Source organism: Nomascus leucogenys, chromosome 3, assembly GCF_006542625.1.
Source record: "Nomascus leucogenys isolate Asia chromosome 3, Asia_NLE_v1, whole genome shotgun sequence".
NCBI lineage: Eukaryota > Metazoa > Chordata > Mammalia > Primates > Hylobatidae > Nomascus > Nomascus leucogenys.
Window position 1 is genome coordinate 146,839,633 of NC_044383.1, and position 20,302 is coordinate 146,859,934.

At 41.0% G+C, this 20,302-nt stretch overlaps 1 protein-coding gene across 7 annotated transcripts in view; it reads left to right on the forward strand.

Moving 5' to 3' along the window:
* MAP3K4 (mitogen-activated protein kinase kinase kinase 4) overlaps positions 1-20,302 on the forward strand; it is a 126,489-nt gene that overhangs the window by 105,475 nt on the left and 712 nt on the right. For 3 of the 7 annotated variants that reach the window (XM_030809934.1, XM_030809935.1, XM_030809939.1), the window contains 11 exons: positions 715-811; positions 1,918-2,061; positions 5,577-5,677; positions 6,395-6,475; positions 10,173-10,364; positions 11,561-11,631; positions 12,339-12,455; positions 13,352-13,511; positions 15,438-15,560; positions 16,247-16,353; positions 18,697-18,876. In XM_030809934.1, coding sequence (XP_030665794.1) covers positions 715-811; positions 1,918-2,061; positions 5,577-5,677; positions 6,395-6,475; positions 10,173-10,364; positions 11,561-11,631; positions 12,339-12,455; positions 13,352-13,511; positions 15,438-15,560; positions 16,247-16,353; positions 18,697-18,876 — 1,373 coding nt within the window. Of the gene's footprint in view, positions 1-714; positions 812-1,917; positions 2,062-5,576; positions 5,678-6,394; positions 6,476-10,172; positions 10,365-11,560; positions 11,632-12,338; positions 12,456-12,546; positions 13,512-15,437; positions 15,561-16,246; positions 16,354-18,696; positions 18,877-20,302 lie in introns of those variants that run through there. The other 4 variants (XM_030809936.1, XM_030809937.1, XR_004029408.1 and 1 more) reach the window with 3 other exon arrangements.

Genomic DNA, 20,302 nt, shown 5'->3' on the forward strand with positions numbered 1-20,302 from the left:
AACAGATTGTTAAAAGTAAAGCAGAGAAAAGCATGTTACGGAGAGTAGGCAAAATGTAACACATGTCCACTAATATTGACATCTAGTTATTGGGAAAGTGGAATTGTCAGCATATTTGTAATCACTAGGTAAGATCTCTAATTTTAAATTTTATCTAGTTTTAAATTTTTATTTTAAATTTTATTCATATTTACCTACTACCAGAATATTTAAAAGCAGAAGAAAACATGCTCTTGAAAAAAATAACTCAGTTAAATCTACCTTATCTGGTTTAAAGGAACTGAATAAAACTCCATGCACTCAGGAAAATGACAGTGACCTCCTCTCGAAATGTCTCCAGTGACCACAGTCTTTTTAACATGTAGACAGCATAAAGAACTCCTTTTTATTAGGGAGATACCACATTTTCATGTATCCCTAAAATGGGTTAAATCGTTTGTTTAGCTCACATTGTGTATGTTTTACTCCAGGATTTTTAAAAATGTTTTTTGATGGAGAAAACTGTATATATATAATAGGGCTTTACTGACTTTTAAAAAGTGACATTTTCCATAATATTTGTGTATGTAATGTTATTTTTTACTTATATAAATGGACTTACCTTGGTCATTGGCCAAAATAAGTGACATTCCATTTTCCATTTTGACTGTTTGGTTTGATGATTTTCTGCGGACTGTATTAACAAGTTGCATTTGTTGCCATTTTTGCTGGCAGCCATTCATCGGAACAGCCCCCGTCCTATGAAGGTACCTCGATGCCATAGTGACCCTCCTAACCCACACCTCATTATCCCCACTCCAGAGGGATTCAGGTATTTGGTGCTTATCTAGTCATTTGCTTTACAGAGTGCTCTCCGATATGCATGCTGATACTTTTGAAGCTACTAGATGCTTGCTCTGAGAGCTAAACACCTTTTCTGCGTTGTTCGTACGTTTGTAAAAGCTCTTACTTGCATTATCTTGTAGCCTTTAGTCTCAAAAGAAAAAGACATGCAAATTTAAGATAACAGACCTGTACCTTTCAAGATAACTTCGTTTCTCAGCTTATTTATCACCTCAAGCTACTAAATGCTTGCTGGCTGTGGAGTCATTTTTTCCTTTCCTGCCTTTGAAAAATAACCTTCGGAAAACAAATTTGAATGTGGATAGTGTAGTCAACGTTTGAAAACAATATTAAATATCACTAAAAGTGGAGAAAAACTAGAATGACCTTTCCAGATTCAATTTTTATCTGCATATGTAATTACAAAGCAACTTAAACACTAAGTGAATTCAGAAACTATAGTACATTCACGATAACTGCCTTGAATGTGGTGGCATTTCTGCATCTTGAGGTAGTGAGCACCTTCTCTTGCCTGTATAATCACTTTTTAAAAGTTTAATTTTATTTGACAATATTTGCTAGATGAGGACCACAGTTATTTTTTTTTTTAAAGCTTTGGGGGAACTGGGGTGCAGTGACTCATGCCTGTAATTCCAGCACTTTAGGAGGCCGAGGCAGGAGGACCACTTAAACCCAGGAGACCAGCCTGGGCAACGTAGCAAAACATCATCTCTACAAAAAATACAAGAAAGATAATAGCTGGGTGTGGTGGCCGTGCCTGTAGTGCCACCTACTCAGGAGGCTGAGGCAGGGAGGATCACTTGAGCCCAGGAGGTCAAGGCTGCAGTGAGCTATGATTGCGCCACTGCACTCCAGCCTGGACAACAGAGTGCGATGCTGTCTCAAAAAAAAGAAAAGCTTTGAAGTTAGGTTTTTTCTTTTTTACACCTAGACTCAAATCTCAAAGAACAATTTGCATTTTATATTTTTAAATATATTTCACCCCCTTGCCATATTTTATTTTTAATTGAAAATGATTTTCAAGTCCGTTCCCTCTTCTCACATGTGTTCCTGAAGCTTTTCTTCTTGTCTTAGCACTCGGAGCGTGCCTTCCGACGCACGGAGCCACGGCAGCCCTGCTGCTGCTGCTGCTGCTGCTGCTGTTGCTGCCAGTCGGCCCAGCCCCTCTGGTGGCGACTCTGTGCTGCCCAAATCCATCAGCAGTGCCCATGATACCAGGTAGTCTCACCCCACCAGCGTCCCGTACCCTCACCACCCCTCACATGCGCTTGCACAGTAACCATAGTGTTAGGGTGTGTGCCGGCTGTGGTTGGGCTTCTTTGCTGTGGTGTGTGAGTGATGCTCTAGGGCCTTCCGCAGGTTGTCCGCAGGTTGTCACAGTGCCGAAGGCTCTGGCACTGACCAACACGAATAGATAAGTGTCTGATGTCAGTATTTCTTTGGAGCTGATATTAGCCAAAATGACCAAAGACTTTGCGAAGAATAACTTGATGGAGTATCATAGGAAAGGACTGGTCCACAACAGAAGGGGGCATGAGCATTTTGCCTCACAGAGCCTGGAGTCACGAGGTTAAAAGATGGCATCTAGTTAATGATCTGAGGTGGTAACATTTTATTTTTTGGGAAGATCAGTTTTCTAGCCAAATACTCTTATTTTAAATAATTGTTGATTAGAAGTAGTTTATAGAAGTGGAAAAGTTTGTTCATGGGGTTTGTATGTCATACGGAGAATAGATCAGTACTTGAGAGAACTCTCAGACAACTTGGTAAGCCCCAGAACAATTAAGTCTCGCATTGTCTTTTGTGTAAGTAAGGAGGGTCTTGTAGGTTTCCCATTCTGGTTATATTTTGGCAGAGGATTCCATCATGTTCTCCTGTCCTAAGTGGAGGAAGAGCTGTTGTTCTCTCTAAATTTCACCCTTGTACCTAAGTAGGAAGAACGCTGTCAGTATTCCCATCTTCCAATGCAAGTCAAACCAAACTATTTAGGTTGGGGGTATGTGATCTAAAAAGACCAACTTGTGATAGAACCCAGGACTCTGTGTTCAGCCCCGAGGAGAAAATAGTAGAGTTAACAGGAAGATGATGCCTGGCTCTAGATTTTAAAATAGACTAAAATGTTTTTACACTTACTTTAATAACAGTCTAAAGTTTCTACAAATATTTGCAGTCTTTTCACTCATTAAAATAATTAATACTTCTAAATTTCAGTGAGAAATGTCTATAACCTAAAAAATATCAAAGCATTTTACAGCTTAAGCAGTCAACTAAAAAAATTAACAACATTGAACAAATTCCCATTTAGCTTCCTTGTTTTTATGTTGAGAGCTTTTCATGGCAAATATCTTCATATATGCTTTTATATCCCTGTGAGGGCTGCCAAAACTGTTTTCTTTATTCATGCAGTACAGACTGAAGAGAAGTGATTTGGCCTAAAACACAGTTGTAATTGAGGAGGGCATTGGCCACCCTGTGCCCCCCTGCCTCCCACACCTGCTGTGTCCACGTTCACGTGAGACTGCTCCCGAACTGGACAATGGGGAGTGACCTGCCTCTTTTTAAAGGTTGATGCACTGTGTTTTAAGGCATTCGTAAGCTGGTAGTGTGGTACATTATGTATATTTTAGTATAAGAGTTAAATACTACAGTTAGTCTTTTCATGGAGTTTAAGTCTTTGCAGAAGCAGTTTTTCAGCATTTCATCTTAAATGCTTATCAGTAGCATTTCATAAGTATTCATCTTAAGTTTGTACATACTTAGACAATCTTTGATGTTTAGAAATTTTAGTAGTATCATAGTATGGTATCTTGAAGGACATTTTTTACACAGGATTCTCATTTACTTTATGACCGTCTGTGTGTGTGAGACGGTAGGTAGAGAAGAGCACAGCCATGTGAAGAGGTGTGGGGTGGTTGCCAGACTCCCTTCTGCATTCAAGCCCTGCGTAAGCCTCGGTGCCTTCACAGTGAGCCTGGTTCGTGGGCCCGTGAGTCACTGGTGGATTCGGCTCACTGCTCCCGAGGGAGACTTCACATACCCATGGGCTTGTGTCTCAACACAGCTGTAGGTTTGTGAATGTGCCATGGGGAGGTAGAATGAACACCAGTGCGTGTATCCCTGCCACAGCCACGGGGTGTAGCCCTTGCCCGTCTTACAGATACATCAACCAACGTTCAACTTCACTCGACCCTAGAGGTTTCGATAAGGATCTTTAATTGATTTTACTTGACCTAGGAAATATCTGTTCTGGGCTGAAGTTATCTTACCATCGTTGGTAAAGACACTTTGCAGTGGTGCTCTTGTTGAGGCTTGCTCCTGCTGGCTGGCAAGAGCTGATGGCGAATGTTTGAGAAATTTTGCAAGTTGTTGCACCACAGAAATTGGCAAACTCTACAACCCACCTCCCCATCCCCAACATCCCCCACCAGAGCTAGTGGTTCAGCATTCCCCAATACGCCACTTTATGAGTATATGTTCTTGCCTTTTACCCATGCAAAAATCTCTTAAGGACGTGGAATTGGCCAGTCTCACTTGTGGGAAATCAGGAAAATTAGAGGTGTTTAGTGATTTCTTGTGGGAAATCAGGAAAATTAGAGGTGTTTAGTGATTTCTTGGTCTCACCAGTGGTCTTTGGTGCTGCTTAGGAGTGGAATAGGCTTCCTCACTTCAACACCAGTGGTTTTCCCGTCAGATAGTGCTGAATTTTTGATGAACTATATGGCAGTAGAAATGTCCCCATCACTTCAGACTTAACAAGTACTATACTAGATTTGAGGGCTTAGGGAAATACCAGAAAAAAATGCATATTTTATAATTTGTAAATGTCTGTGCAATAGATCATGTTGCCTTCAACCTATCAATGTATAATAAGAGCATAAATGCTACCATACTTCATTATGCCATTCACTTAAAAATATACACTAAATGACTTTAATAAACTAATGCCATATTTATTTGAGGTTCTTTCATTATTCGAATTACAATTTTAACACATTCCTTATTTACTTTTAGTTTTTACTCTTTATGGGTTCATTCTGGTTGCTGAACATTTCACTTTATTCTGGAAAAACACCTCATTAACTTTGTTCTTTAATATATTAAGCTTCCTGCTCTTTTGCACTTTTGCTTGGCTACTGCTTGAGAAACCTTTAGGTATTCCCTTCCATTTTCTTATTAAGAGATTTGGAATGTTTTGGACCATGAAATGATTTTAGTACTTTAAACATAATTAAGTACATAAATATAATTTGATGGTAACTTTAAAGATCAACAAGATTTGGTTAATACGGTTTTGTTCACCCTGGGCTTAAGTTATGGAGCTTTTCACACGTCAGTAACACTTCAATAGTGTTGTGTTTTTATTTCTGTTGTTAATATAAGACAAGGTTTTATGCAGGCAGGTGCTCTCAGGCTCGGGTGTTGGCTATGGAGAGATGAAAATGGAGGCCTCCTTCCAGACTCTAGAGCTCTAACAGACTCCAGAGGACGGTCTCCACAGCAGCGCAGTTCACTTAGGGGGATAATTCTGGTGGGTCTGTCCTGTGCATTTTCCGCTGCCCACTAGATGCCAGTAGCACCCTCCCAAAAGTGTCTAAGACATTGCTGGAGGCAGAGTTGTTCCTGGCAAGCGAAGTTGTCCCCAGTTGAGAATTATTGCTCTAGAAAAATCTCACAGATCTTTCATTTTAAGTTCTATTGAATTGATAGCTCAATTGTTAAAAATATTAAAACAGGGGTTCCAGCGTCCCTGAAAATGATCGATTGGCTTCCATAGCTGCTGAATTGCAGTTTAGGTCCCTGAGTCGTCACTCAAGCCCCACGGAGGAGCGAGACGGTGAGTGTTTTAAGGTGTTAGCTGCATTCACAACCAGCCTAATCATTTGTCTCAGTTCACCAGTTTCTGTTGTTAATGCCTTTATGAGGATTCCTTGAAGATTCCTTTTTTTGGTCCTTTCTAAAGGAATGAAGAGTAAGAAGCACAGAGCTTTATGAGAAGATTACTGCTGAGCACGTTGGCCTTTTAATACAGATGGCTTTTAGCTCTGTAACATTTTATAGGTCTACTTTTGTTGCTTTAAAAATATTGTTATTCTAGATATTTTAACTGTTGAATACTTTTATTCATTTAAAAAATACAAAAGTGGCACTGTGTGTGTTGATGGTATGTGGAAGTTTTATTTATAACGCAGCCCTCAGGGACCTTTGCTCAGCAGCCACGTGGCTGCTTCTGTTGGAGTAGGGCTGGGGCTCCTGAAGCGGACATCTTGAATGAAGTCCCTAAGGAATCCACTTTGTGCACAGTATTCTGTTGTCTGTTACTCGTGAAAAGATGAGTGTAGTCAAAATCCTGTAACCCCATTAACTTCTTAGTTGGTGCAATTTTTAGAATTGATTGCAAAGATAGTTTCTCACACCCACATCAAACACACTAAAAATTAATAACCAGAAAGGAGAACAGGTTGCTTTTAACCATTACCTTGCCTTTCAGTTGTTCTCAAATAAGCATATTTATTTCATAAATCTTAATTTGTATAAAAATAACTTCCTGCAGAACCAGCATATCCAAGAGGAGATTCAAGTGGGTCCACAAGAAGAAGTTGGGAACTTCGGACACTAATCAGCCAGAGTAAAGGTGAGAGAAAGAGTGTTGAAGTTTAAAAAAAAACAACACGGTTACACATAAGGGGAGCAGTTCCAGGTAAAACTTGATTTAGCTTCTGAATTATTAGACCTCCTCTATTACTATTTTGTGATCTCACACCTCTGACATCACTTTCCATCATGTACTGTGTTTATGTACATTTCCTATTTCTTGTAACAAACTGCATGCTCCTTTGGGTCTATAATATGTTTTACTCATCTTTATATTCTTAAAGCAACTTAGCATAATTTTTTGTCCATGGTAGGAATATAATAAACATTTGTGAAATAACCATTCATAAATTAGACATTGAGGAAAAGAACTTATGAAGCAGGTGATTAATATTAATCAAAAGAACAAATAGCAGAAAAATCACTGGTCTAGTATTTAATGATCTGTAAAATGCTTTCATGTCTTTTTTTGCACAACAATATTGAGCAATAGGCAAAACAGATGTTCTCTTTTTATAAATGATAGTTTCTAAGCAGCCCAATAATTTGGCCAAGGTAGTAAATGACAGAGTGAGGACCAGAGGGCACTTCTCTCAAGTCCAGTGCACTCCATGGCAGCTTCCCTTTGAACTATGTGTGACTGACCAGAAGAGTATTTGTCTTCCAAGGCCCAGAGATGTCTGGAAGGATTTTGTGGAGGGAGGAGACTGGGCTGGCCCTTTGAAGGGATGACAGGTCTACAGCAAGCCAGGAGGCAAGGAATAGAAGGAAGTGCACCCGGAGGCCTCGTGACTACAGAGGAGAGCCACTGGGTGCAGATGCCAATGCAGGAGAGACTGGAGGGTGAGGGGAGATCAGATCATGGACAGCTGTCAGCGACCGGCTAAGTAATGAAGGCTTTGCCCAGAGGTGGTGGGCAGCCCCAGAGGCTCTTGAGCAGCTGGTGTGTTTGGAATGTGGGAGGCCGGGGATGAGTAAGATGCTGAGATAGTATAGTCTGCTAGCCAGGACTGAGGAGAAAGTGGGCAGATTGGTTAAAATGCCATTGCAGAAATTCAGTATAAATAATACGATACTGGACTAACATGAGATTTAAAAGACGTAATGGCAGCAAGAAACAACTTTGGTGCAACCACTGACAAGCCTGGTGACAGAGTAGGTATGTGTCAAGGGTTCAAGTGGGGGAGTTTTCCTAGGCTTGAGCCTGATAACAGGAAGACAGTCTCTTCAGTGGCTCACATGTAATCAGCAGTTCCCACGGATACCAGGTCTTTGCCATATTTTTCAAATCAAGTACTTTGTGGTCAAGTAAACTTGGGAACCACTTGGAATTATGTTTCTCTTGTGAGAGTTACAGTTCACATTGACATATTAAAGACCAAGGGCTGGGTGCCGTGGTTCATGCCTGTAATCCCAGCACTTTGGGAGGCCGAGGCAGGAGGATCATCTAAGGTCAGGAGTTCAAGACCAGCCTGACCACCATGGAGAAACCCCGTCTCTACTAAAAATACAAAATTAGCCAGGCAAGATGGCACATGCCTGTAATCCCAGCTACTCAGGAGGCCGAGGCAGAAGAATTGCTTGAACCCAGGAGGCGGAGGTTGCGGTGGGCTGAGATCGCGCCATCACACTCTAGCCTGGGCAACAAGAGCAAAACTCTGTTTCCAAAAAAAAAGAGCAGGCACAGTGGCTCACACCTGTAATCCCAGCACTTTGGGAGGCCGAGGCAGGTGGATCACGAGGTCAAGAGGTCGAGACCATCCTGGCCAATGTGGTGAAACCCCATCTTTACTGAAAATACAAAATTAACTGGGCGTGTGGTACGCGCCTGTAGTCCCAGCTACTCGGGAGGCCGAGGCAGGAGAATTTCTTGAACCCAGGAGGCGGAGGTTGCAGTGAACCAAGATCGTGCCCCTGTATTCCAGCCTGGTAACAGAGAGAGACTCCATCTCAAAAAAAAAAAAGGAATCTTGAGAAATTTTTTTTTAAACGTTTCTCAGAAATATTTGTCAGTGGAGCCCATGGCCTCACTGCTGTTAAAATCTTGCACCGTGCTGGGTAGATTTGCAGTGTTGTATATTGAGGCAAAGGAAACAAACTTGGATCCATATTATAAAGAGATGAGTGTAATAAGAAATTATAACTGGACCATTATAAATCTTAGAATTTCTCTTTTCAGATTAACCTTAGAGTCATCCCAGCCTTCAAAGATCTCTTCATCTGAGCCATAAAACATAGGCTCTTGGGTAGCTAATTAGGATATGGTATGAAAAGTGTTGTCATAGAGAAGTGGACAAACCATGGTTTTCAAGTTACGGGTTGTGAACCATTAGTGGGTTGTAAAATTTTAGGAGTAATCAGCATTTTTTTAAAAAAGAACAGGATGAAATCAGAATCACATGTAGTAAGGGTAATAGCTCACAAAACTGTTAAATGTGTGAAAGGTATTTCTTACTGTGAGTCATGATAAAACAAGTTGGAGAAATAGAGATACACTGCCTGATGGGAAAATGAAGAATAATGGCAATAGCTAATATTTATTGAGTTTTACTGTGTTCTAGCCACTGGGCTAAATGCTTTACAGGTATGATTTCGTGAAATCACAGCAGGTCTGTGAGATAGGTATTTTTACCTTTATTTTACAGATTAGGTTTTTAATGTATGAAGAAGTTAATTACCTTGCCCGTTGTCAAACACCTAGAAAATGGCGAGGCCAGCATTTTATCCCAGGCATTTTGATTCTAGAGCCCTTTTTCTGTACTCTTCCCAGAGAAGGGAAAATCCTTCTCATCAGAGATGGCTTCCTAGAAGAGGCGTGGCATTTCAGCTGCACTGTGTGAGTAAGATTCACTCAACAGATACTCAGGTATGAAGAAGATATTTTAGGCAGAGGGAAAGGTGTAAAAGTAATGGAAGTGAAAAGTAGTTTGGTGTGTTCTGTAAGAGTCTTTCAGTTTGGCTAGTGTGAAAACATAGAAAAGACAAACTGGGTCCACATTCTGCAGGGGTTTGCATATTTGGTTAGTAGGTAGTGGAAAACCATGAATTAAGTTTTTTTTTTTTTTTTTTTTTTTTTTGGAGACCTGGTCTTACTCCATCACCCATGCTGAAGTGCAGTGGCGCCATCTTGGCTCACTGCAACCTCTACCTCCCGGGCACAAGGGATCCTCCCACCTCAGCCTCCCAAGTAGCTGGGACTACAGGCATGCACCACCACACCTGGCTAACTTTTGTATTTTTTTTGTAGAGATGGGGTTTTGCCGTTTTGCCCAGGCTGGTCTTGAACTCCTAGGCTCAAGCGATCTGCCCGCCTCGCCTCCCAAAGTGCTGGGATTACAAGCATGAGTCACTGCTCCAGGCCTCGTTAATTAAATTTATGTAGGACAGTAACATGATCACATTTTATGTTTTAATAATAAGGCAAACGAGTGTGGAATGGAGAGAGGAAAAACTAGAGACATGCATATTACTGCAAGATTTTAGCCAAGGTTCTTGGGAAAGGAAAGCATTTTTGTGTGACTAGCTTATATTTTATGTGTGTACTGTATAAGGGGTGGCATATGCTGGAATTAGTAGCATTTGAAGAACTTTAATTCACCTGCTGTTTATCTGAATAGATAATAAGCTTTGCTGTAATGGAGTGCTAATATATATTGCTCTGTTTTTATTGGTTTCTCTTTTGGAAACTGACTTGATAACAGTGATTGGGACTAATGAGGTTTTGGTTCTCTCTGCAGATACTGCTTCTAAACTAGGACCCATAGAAGCTATCCAGAAGTCAGTCCGATTGTTTGAAGAAAAGAGGTACCGAGAAATGAGGAGAAAGAATATCATTGGTCAAGTTTGTGATACGCCTAAGTCCTATGATAATGTTATGCATGTTGGCTTGAGGAAGGTGACCTTCAAGTGGCAAAGAGGAAACAAAATTGGTAAGGAAATTAAGGAGCATAATGTCAAGATAGTCCCTGTTAGAAGTAGCAATAGTTATACTTCTTTAGGTTGAATCTTATAGAGTTGGCCCTTTTTTCTTGTAGACATAGCAAATATGCATTGTTATCTTTTTGCAGAGTCGTCTGGATTTTTTTTTTTTGGTTGTTTAATTTGTAAAATGTATTCTAAGAGCAATACAAAATGAGATTTTAGAATGAGAAAGAGATTTCTAAATGGTTCATTGCATTGGATTGTTTTGCTTAATAACCCTGGAAGTTGCCAGTGGAGAGGTACCAAAATTTGACCCATTTGTTCTAGTTTCTCTCTCTCTCTCCACACACACACACACACACACACACACACACGCAGAACATGATTTGAAGAGAGACTGGATACAAATGAGAGCAAGACAGTCTTCTTTTCTAAAACATTGCCTCGTTAATTAATTACTTTCCAGGTGGAATTGCTTCATGTAAAATTAACTGGTGGTAAATTATGTGAGGGAAGAAGTCTTGTTGTGTTTCAGATCCTTTCCCCACTTAAATGTATTTATCTGTCACACATCTAGGTCTGAAGGGGCGAACACAGTTGTATTAATAATATGGGACTTTGTCAGCCTGAGGAAACCTGATGTTTCCTTAGAGCTATCAAAGAGGGCAAAAACCACTGTAAACAATCAAGTACTTTATAAATTGGATTAATTATGTTATCAGTCTTGTTCAGGCACATATCCTCTTGCTTTAATGTCCCAGAAGGTATGTTAGGGGACTGTCTGCTCCCACACACTCCTGGACATGTGTCAGTGCGGTAGACAATGGCCAGGCTTAGTCTTGGCTGTTTTCTTCTGCTCCCAGCCCCAGCCAAGATCTCCTTGAGGGGTGTGAGGGCTTAGAAGTGTGCACCAAGGCTGCTTTTATTGGTCATTTTCATGCTTCTCCTGGAATTTACCAAAGTCGGTTCTGCTCTATTTAAAGATACTTGTAGGTAAGACATATTAAAGAGATTGCCTAAAACTTTAGTTATCAAGGAACATTTAGAAAAATTTTGGATCTTGCAATAGTAAACTGTGGTAAACATAATTAATAGATATATAAATATACATACAAAATAATTGGACAGTATTATTACAAGTTTAAGGAACGTAAGACAGCCCCCTGCAGTGGCTGGAAGTGCAGCTTGTTTGCATTGTTCACAGGAGAAGGCCAATATGGGAAGGTGTACACCTGCATCAGCGTCGACACCGGGGAGCTGATGGCCATGAAGGAGGTGAGTCACCTGGCTCCCTGGGGCCTTTGGGCCTGGCGGCTCTGGGTGATAGAAATTCCGTATAGACGCTGGCGGTGATTCAGTTCTCTGTGTGTAGAGCTGTCTTCAGCACCAGCACTGCGAGTCAGGACCAACCAGGCAGATGCACTGAGATAACACACACAGACAGTGAAGGGGCTTACGATTCCAGAGAGGATAATAAGTCACAGACAGTTCTAACAGCACAGGTGTGAGAAGGGCCTACGAGGGTGGCAGAGCTAAGTCTGATGAAGGCTTAGAGGAGAGGATTAACAGTAGTGTCTTATGGGGACACTTTGGGGGAGAAGATAACATTTTTTGATAAGCTTCAGAAACAAGTGGCATTGAAACTGCAGACATCCGGTTTGACACAGAAGGAGGAGAGGAGTGGAGAGGGGAGGCTCCAGCGTCTTGCACTTGCTGTGGAGCCGCTTCCTCCTCCACGTGGCGCTCCTCACTCCCTCTCGGAGCGGGGCCTCTTCCTCCTCTGTGCCTGGGACCTGCCGGCACTTCCATGACTTCACTCCAGCTTGGCTAAAAACTTCCTTTTTACTTAATTTTTTGTTATTTTTAATTGACAAATCATGATTATATATATTTATGGGGTGCAAAATGATGTTTCAATGTATGTGTATAATGCAGAGTGATTAAATCAAGCCAGTTAACATTTTTGTCACCTCACTTTACAGATTCGATTTCAACCTAATGACCATAAGACTATCAAGGAAACTGCAGACGAATTGAAAATATTCGAAGGCATCAAACACCCCAATCTGGTTCGGTATTTTGGTGTGGAGCTCCATAGAGTAAGCCAACCCTAATGCCACTCTTTGTGTGAGGAATCAGTGAGGGCACAGAATGGAGTCCTGTTCTACATCACAGGTCTTCTCATTTCAGAGCACAGTAACTTTGCCTAATTCTCAGGAAATCTCCATGAGTTACATCATTTCTGCCTTCTCTCTGAAACTAGAGGAGTTCTTCCTAAAATGTAAGTTGTAGACTGTAGTCATTAACCCGACATCATAAAGCACTGAAACCCATCCTGCCATTCAGAAGATTCTTCTAAAACGCCCCTTACACCACTTCTTGTGACTTTTTTTTTCAATTTTTTTACTGAACCACTGTTGAGTACACTGTTAAGTAATACTGGTTTTTCTCTTGTATGTATTTAGGGAACCGTTGTGAAATGAGAGAAAATTCAAACCTCAAATTGAGTTTCCCCCTTGTGTTTAGAAATAAACACGTCGAGGGAAGGAGGATAACTTGGAGCATCGTGGTGTAGAGCATGAGTTCCAGGGGAAGTTGGAAATGGATCATTTTTAATGTTTTTACAAATTATGTTTAAAAAGGATGTGTTTCAGTACTTAATAATGTATTTGTAGGGACAGCCCTGTTGGTCCCTGTCTGAGATTATATAGCAGACTTAATTTCAGAGGATAATAGAAATTGATCCCCTGTGATTTGGAGATGTTCTTATCCCCAAGAGCTGTATAATTCCAGACAGAGGAGGCAGGCAGACACCTCTGTAGAGGACTTAAAAACGACTGTTATGAGACACATTCAGTACTCAGGATGGCAAGTGTAGTATACCGTTAGAAAGAACATTCCTTTGGGGTGTGGCCTAGGAAGTTTTCCAGATTTTTCACTAGCGTACATGTAAGGAAAACTGTAAGCACAGAGCTGCCCTTTATTCCTCCCACAGGAAGAAATGTACATCTTCATGGAGTACTGCGATGAGGGGACTTTAGAAGAGGTGTCAAGGCTGGGACTTCAGGAACATGTGATTAGGCTGTATTCAAAGCAGATCACCATTGCAATCAATGTCCTCCATGAGCATGGCATAGTCCACCGTGACATTAAAGGTAATCCCACACCTGCCTGTCTGCTGTGGGCCAAAGCCACTGGTACCCAGCACGTGGGAGGTGCTGTGAAGACACTCATCCCATTCCCGCATACGATTTCTCTAGATGGAAATACCTTTCATTGAAATATGCCTCTATAAGGACCCTGTATTCAGAAACAAGGTAGAACTCATGTTTCTCTACCCAGGAGTTCGCTCTGTCTTTCTGTTCAACACTGCTTTTAGAGAAATCTGTTTTCCCAAAATGAAGTTTGCTATTTTTATAAGCTGATTTGGCATAGCCCGTGTACTTACCAGACATTCGTGATCAAAGCAACCTTTTTTTCTCTCGTGTCAAGATTCTTGTCTATTTATATATGAAAATCATGAATATGTAAACCGACAGTAAATCAGATCAGAAATGCACATATAAATTTGAGGCTACGTTTTTGAGACAAGAATGGGGTTTGTTTACACAAACCTTGAAATTGAGTTCTGCTGAAGGTTAATTTGGCCATGCTGATGGATTAAAAGTGCTTTTCTCATAGCATGAGGGGAATAGCTGGGCTTCTGTCTGAGAACGGTCACCGTGGCATTTGCCTTAACCACGCCATGCCCCTGACCTTTGTATTTGCAAGTCTTGAGGATAATTAAAATGGGGAAGTATTTTTGTGCCTAATTGGCCCTAGGCTGAAGAGTTCCATTCTGTCCCATAGTCTGAGGCTAACTTAAACACATTAACTTAGGAACCGACCTGACTTCTGACCAGGGACGAGGCCCAGTGTGGGGGGTTATTTTGGATTACACCAGTCTGCTTTGGTCTGGGTGTAAGAATTGTTCGTGCTCTGTAATGTGGCTCACCCTGAATCACCCAGCATACACTGGTCTCACTGGCTGCCTGCCTGTCCACTACCTTGCTTTGGTGTCTGGGGTCATCCTGGTGTTGGCTTAATTGGCTCCTTATCAGGCCGTAGCATTGCCCGTTTCTAGTCATTCTGCCACAGACACCATCCTTAGTCTCTGTCTACTGTCACAAAATGGTGTTTTCACGTTTTACTCCGTGGCAGGAAGAGACTCCCTTAGAATCTGAAGCAAGTCAGCTCACTGGTGTCCTTATCAAATGCTTTCTAGTTCAGCATGGCTAAGAAGGTACAGATGTACAGTCGTTCGAGAAGATCAAGCTGCCCCTCATAGTCAGTTGTGGGGAGCATCAACTCTGGGAGCACTGAGTTAGGAGGATTCGCTGTTGACCTCAGCTCATCAGATGGCTGCTTGTCTAACTCCATTGGCTCTGTGTTGTTGCTTTTCGAAGGAGGTACCATAGAACACAATGCCAGAGATGTGTGACTTAGTTGGAGCAATAATGTCTTGCAGCCTAGAGCAAAAGGCCAAGCTGTCCTGAGAGATGAACAGTATTCCCAAATTCTAACTAGACTACAAGTTAAGCATATGTGTTGCTTGTAGGAATATTTGAAAATTGCAGAACAGTTTTCAGTCACAGTCATATAAATCCAAGGGCCTCAGCTGGGACTCTGGAGAACTGCAGTGCGTGTGCAGCTCTCATCTACATGTCGCTTCCTGTTTCAGACACTGCTGATTGTACACATCTCTAATTCTCCAGACTGCCACCACAACAAGCACTTGTGTTTTGTATGCGATTTCTTTTTAAGTATCTGTGTGGGTTATTAATGTTAGAATTTATGCATGTATTTCAGTTCAGAATTTATTGGTCAAGGCTACCTGCGCTGGTGTTAAAATTTTGTTGCTTTGTATTAAAATTTGTGAATAAGGCTTACAAATCTTCCTATGATTACACTTTGTAAGTCAAGTTTCATAAGCCTTTCTATTGTTTAGCTTGTGAATGAAGTTCCTGGTAGTTTAGATTACCATGTAACCTTGCCCACATTGTGTTTCAGAGGCTGCGTAACAACTACTTCTTTCTTTTTAGGTGCCAATATCTTCCTTACCTCATCTGGATTAATCAAACTGGGAGATTTTGGATGTTCAGTAAAGCTCAAAAACAATGCCCAGACCATGCCTGGTGAAGTGAACAGCACCCTGGGGACAGCAGGTAGGGACCAGCCTGGTTGTTCTTTGCACTCTGACTTCATGCAGTGTGCTTGGGGCCTTCATGTTCCCTTCAACTTTGTTTGTCAGTAGAGATGGGAGAGTAGGGAAAGGTTTTCAGTCATGAGAAGGACCGCTTCCTCACACACTTGGGCTCCCACGCAAGAGCAGCTGTCAGATTGATGATTAAATGACTCCTCTTAGGTTACAGGAGAGAGGACAGCCTCTTTTTCTCACCAGAACAACTCTTTTGTTGTTTGCATTGTTTGACATTGTTTGTGCTCTGTAATGTGGCTCACCCCGAATCACCCAGCATACACCAGTCTCATTGGCTGCCTGCCTGTCCACTACCTTGTCTAAACAACACTATGATTAAATGGTAATGATTCGTTTTGATCACTTAGTGCCATGAAATTTTGCCTCCTCCTTTGCAGGTTAAATTTTCAGTTTTCCTTGTGAATACAATTAATTTGAAAATGTGTACATTCAAAAATTGTCTTTTAAAAGAGAATTTGTCCCCTAAAAAGTTCGTTCAACAAGTTGATTTGAACTATCTGTAAATTTTTGGTGTTTCTCATTACTTAATGCAGGAAAATAATATTGTACAATATTAATTTATTGCTTGGCTCTATTAATACATGGTGATGTGTTTATAACCCATTACTCTGAACATATCTGTGACTTTTAAAGCATACATGGCACCTGAAGTCATCACTCGTGCCAAAGGAGAGGGCCATGGGCGTGCTGCCGACATCTGGAGTCTGGGGTGTGTTGTCATAGAGATGGTGACTGGCAAGGTAAGCGGAGCCCCCACACCTGGCAGAGCAACTTCAGAAGGGCACTGTGCATTGACAGAACAGTAGTTATGGATTGATTATTCATTGCAAACACTGTGGGCACTAAATAGCGAACATTATTAGAGACAAAAATCTGATCCATCGAAAGAGATTAAGACAAATGACAAAGCAGAAAACAAATATTGGTAAGATATCTGCCACAGAGAACTCTTATGAGTGAATTTAAGAAGCATAAACCTCTAATTAAAACACAGGGAAGCAAGCAGTTACAAAAAGCAACATTAAGTTGGAAACATGTCCACACAAAAACCCGCACATGAATGTTTACAGCAGCTTTATTCATAATTACCAAAACTTGGAAGGAACCAACATGTTCTTCAATAGATTATTCATACAAAGGAGTATACTGAGCTTTAGATAAAAAGAAACATGCTATCGAGCCACAAAAAGACGTGGAGGAACCTTAAATGCATGTGGCTAAGTGATGAAAGATGCCAATCTAAAAAGCCTGCACACTGAGCAATTCCATCTAATGACATTGGGAAGAGGCAAAACCACAGGGACAGTAGAAAGATGAGTGGTTGTCAGGGACTGGGGGAACAGAGAGACGAATAAGTGGAGTACACAGAATTTTTAGGAGAGTAAACCTACTCTGTAGGATACACTGATGATAGATACATGTCAGTATGTGTATGTCCAAACCCATAGAATGTGCAACAGAGTGAACCCTGATGTAAGCTATGGACTTCAGTTAACAATAGTGCATTGACATTGGTTCATCAGTTCTAAAAAAATGGAGCACACTGACGCGAACTACACATAGTAGAGGAAACTGTGGGACAGGGAGGGGGATATGGGAACTCTCTGTACCTTCCAATTAATTTTTCTATAAACCCAAAACTGCTCTAAAAAGATTGTCTGTTAACAAAAGAAAACATGAAAAGATGACAACCTCATTAACCAGAATTATATATTTAAAAGTGAGATCATTTTTTTTTTTACTTAGCATATGAGTGACCTTTTTTTTTTTTTTTTGAGATGGAGTCTCTCTCTGTCGCCAGGCAGGAGTGCAAGTGGCATAATCTCGGCTCACTGCAACCTCCGCTTCCCGGGTTCAAGCAATTCTTCTGCCTCAGCCTCCCAAATAGCTGTGATTACAGGCACCCGCCACCATGCCTGGCTAAGTTTTGTACTTTGGTAGAGACCAGGGTTTCACTCTGTTTGCCAGGCTGGTCTCGAACTCCTGACCTCATGATCCGCCCGCCTCAGCCTCCCAAAGTGCTGAGTGACATTTTTAAAGATTGAGAATACTCACTTTTAGAGAGTATATAAAGAAACAGACATGTTTTGGACAGAAATTCCATGTGGTGGGGCTGCTCTGGAGACGTTTCCAATCTCTATCAAAATTTTAAATGTGCATAGCACTTAAACCAAGAAGTTTTCTGCTTCTGAAAATGTATCTTATGATGATAATATTAATGAGCAGTTATACAAATGTAAAAAGACACGCACGAACTGCGCATGGTAGCTTACCGTACACGTACACTATTATAGCAAAAAAGTTAGAGACCTTCGTTTCTAAGTTAAAAGTTAGTGTTAAGTTACTAGTAGGAAATCAGTTAATTATAATGTAGCTATGCCTTGCAGCTGCTGAAACAGATCACATATAAGTGCTCAATAAATATTAGCTAACATTATTTCTATTAGCATTAAAATAGAAAGGCAGTTGTGATATCTGTGTTATTCCAGTAAAGCCACACATAAAAGAACAGGTTCTCATATTGAAGAATACATATTGGCAATGACGAAACAATAGTTTAGAAATTAGAATGCCATACACAGTTCCTTCCCCTATGAATCTCATTTTTCATAGGATCATAAGAAATAAGCTTTGCACTAATGGAATTTTTATTTTTCAATAAGGTAGCATATTAACCATCCCTATAAGAGAATTGGGTTTTATAGACTTTTTTATGTCATTTTATATATTATATTTTTTAGTTGCATGATGATGGCTTCTAGATAATGTTGGACTAAATAGTGCACCCCAAATGGAGTAGGCAAACTATGCTGGCCACCTGTTTTATAAATAAAGTTTTGTTGGAACAGTCATACTCATTTATATGTTGTCCATAGCTGCTACCATGCTGCCATGAGATAATTGAATAGTTGTGATAGAGATCATATGGCCTGTCAACCTAAAATATTGTTTGGCCCTTTCAATAAAAATTTGCTGTCCCCTGATATATATTAATTATGAGATGCTTAAAAAGAGACTGAACGTTTCCATTGCTTGTGGCTGTATAATATTAAAATCTGATTTTTTAAAAACATCTTTTTTAGAGGCCTTGGCACGAGTATGAGCACAACTTTCAAATTATGTATAAAGTGGGGATGGGACATAAGCCACCAATCCCTGAAAGATTAAGCCCTGAAGGAAAGGACTTCCTTTCTCACTGCCTTGAGAGTGACCCAAAGATGAGATGGACCGCCAGCCAGCTCCTCGACCATTCGTTTGTCAAGGTTTGGCAGATTACTGGATAGTCTTTCTCATTTTTAAGTGTTTAAGTTCTGTTTTGCATCAAGACGTTAATGAAATTTTGAAATTTTAAAGTAGCTACATCTGAAGAAGAAAGGAACTAAATGTATTATTAATGCCAGGGATTTTTGTATGTGTTTTTTCATTTGGAAAGGAACTAAATGTATTATTAATGCCAGGGATTTTTGTATGTGTTTTTTCATTTGGAAAATGTTCACTGAGGTTCTTCTACTTGATCTGTTTTGATGGTGCGTTTGAGATACACCAGCGACAGTAAAATGGACTTTTAGATGGGACTGGATTAAAGAGTTTCCACTCTTGAGAGTGTATAGTCTACTTGGAGGGTCAAGATGGTAATGACTAATCATTATACTAAGAGCTGTGATAATGGTATATAAGGTTACTCAGAAGAGGAATTTAATTAAGTCAGCCAATCTCAGTTCTTTTTTCTCTAGAATGTACTTCTAGAGAAGGTACTTCTTAGTTGTTTAAGAGCCACGGCCAGGTCAGAAGTGGGGGAGGGGCATGGAAGACAAAGTAAAGAAACTTGGAAACGCTCAGCCTTCAGGGAGAGCCCTGTGTAGGTAGATCCTGGTGAACACAGGATGTGGACAAGGGCAGGAAGATAAGGCTGGAACAGTAACCAGGAGCAACATGAAGGAGTTTCCATTTTATTGTAAACATAAATGATGACATAGTGTTTTAGAAAGATCACTCTAGAGGCAAAGGAATTGAGAAGGTTCCGATACAGCCAGGGGGTTGGGAGAGGGCATTCCGGGTGAGTGAACATCGGCATTTAAGAGTTAGAGTGCCGTGGCTGACCCCTGATTGGATGTGAAAGGTGAGTGAGGGGAGGAGTCTAGGGTGGCTCCCAGGTTTCTGGTTTGTGTCATCAGGTCATAGACTCCATTTGCCAGAGTAGAGAAAGAAGCAGCTAGGTGAAGGGTGGGTCGGGAGGTGGTGGGTCCTCTTTGGTGGATGAAGCTTGGGATACATTTGGAACATCTGCTTGGAGATTTCACATGGGCATTTGGGTATCTGGGGCTGGCACTCAAGAGGGATTTGGGGTAGGGCACAGGTGTGGGAGACAGAAGTATTGCTGGGAGGGTCCACAGAGGACAAGGGGATGAGAACAGAGCCCTGGGGAAAAGAGCCTTGTAAGGGCCCTGCAGGAGAGAGTCCCTGGGAAAGGAAAGAAAGGGGCGGAAGAGTAGGGTGATGCTCTTACTGGTAAGTGGGAGTAAGGGACAAGCAGCTGGATCAGCTATGGAGACATTAGGGATTTGTAGTTAAATAACAATTTATGTCTTAGTTATGAAGTGCATAACAATTTATATTGACCTGAGAGTGCATATAGGCATTTTAGAAAATGCTTTCATTAGTCAATTCCCAGGCTTAACTTTAGAGCAG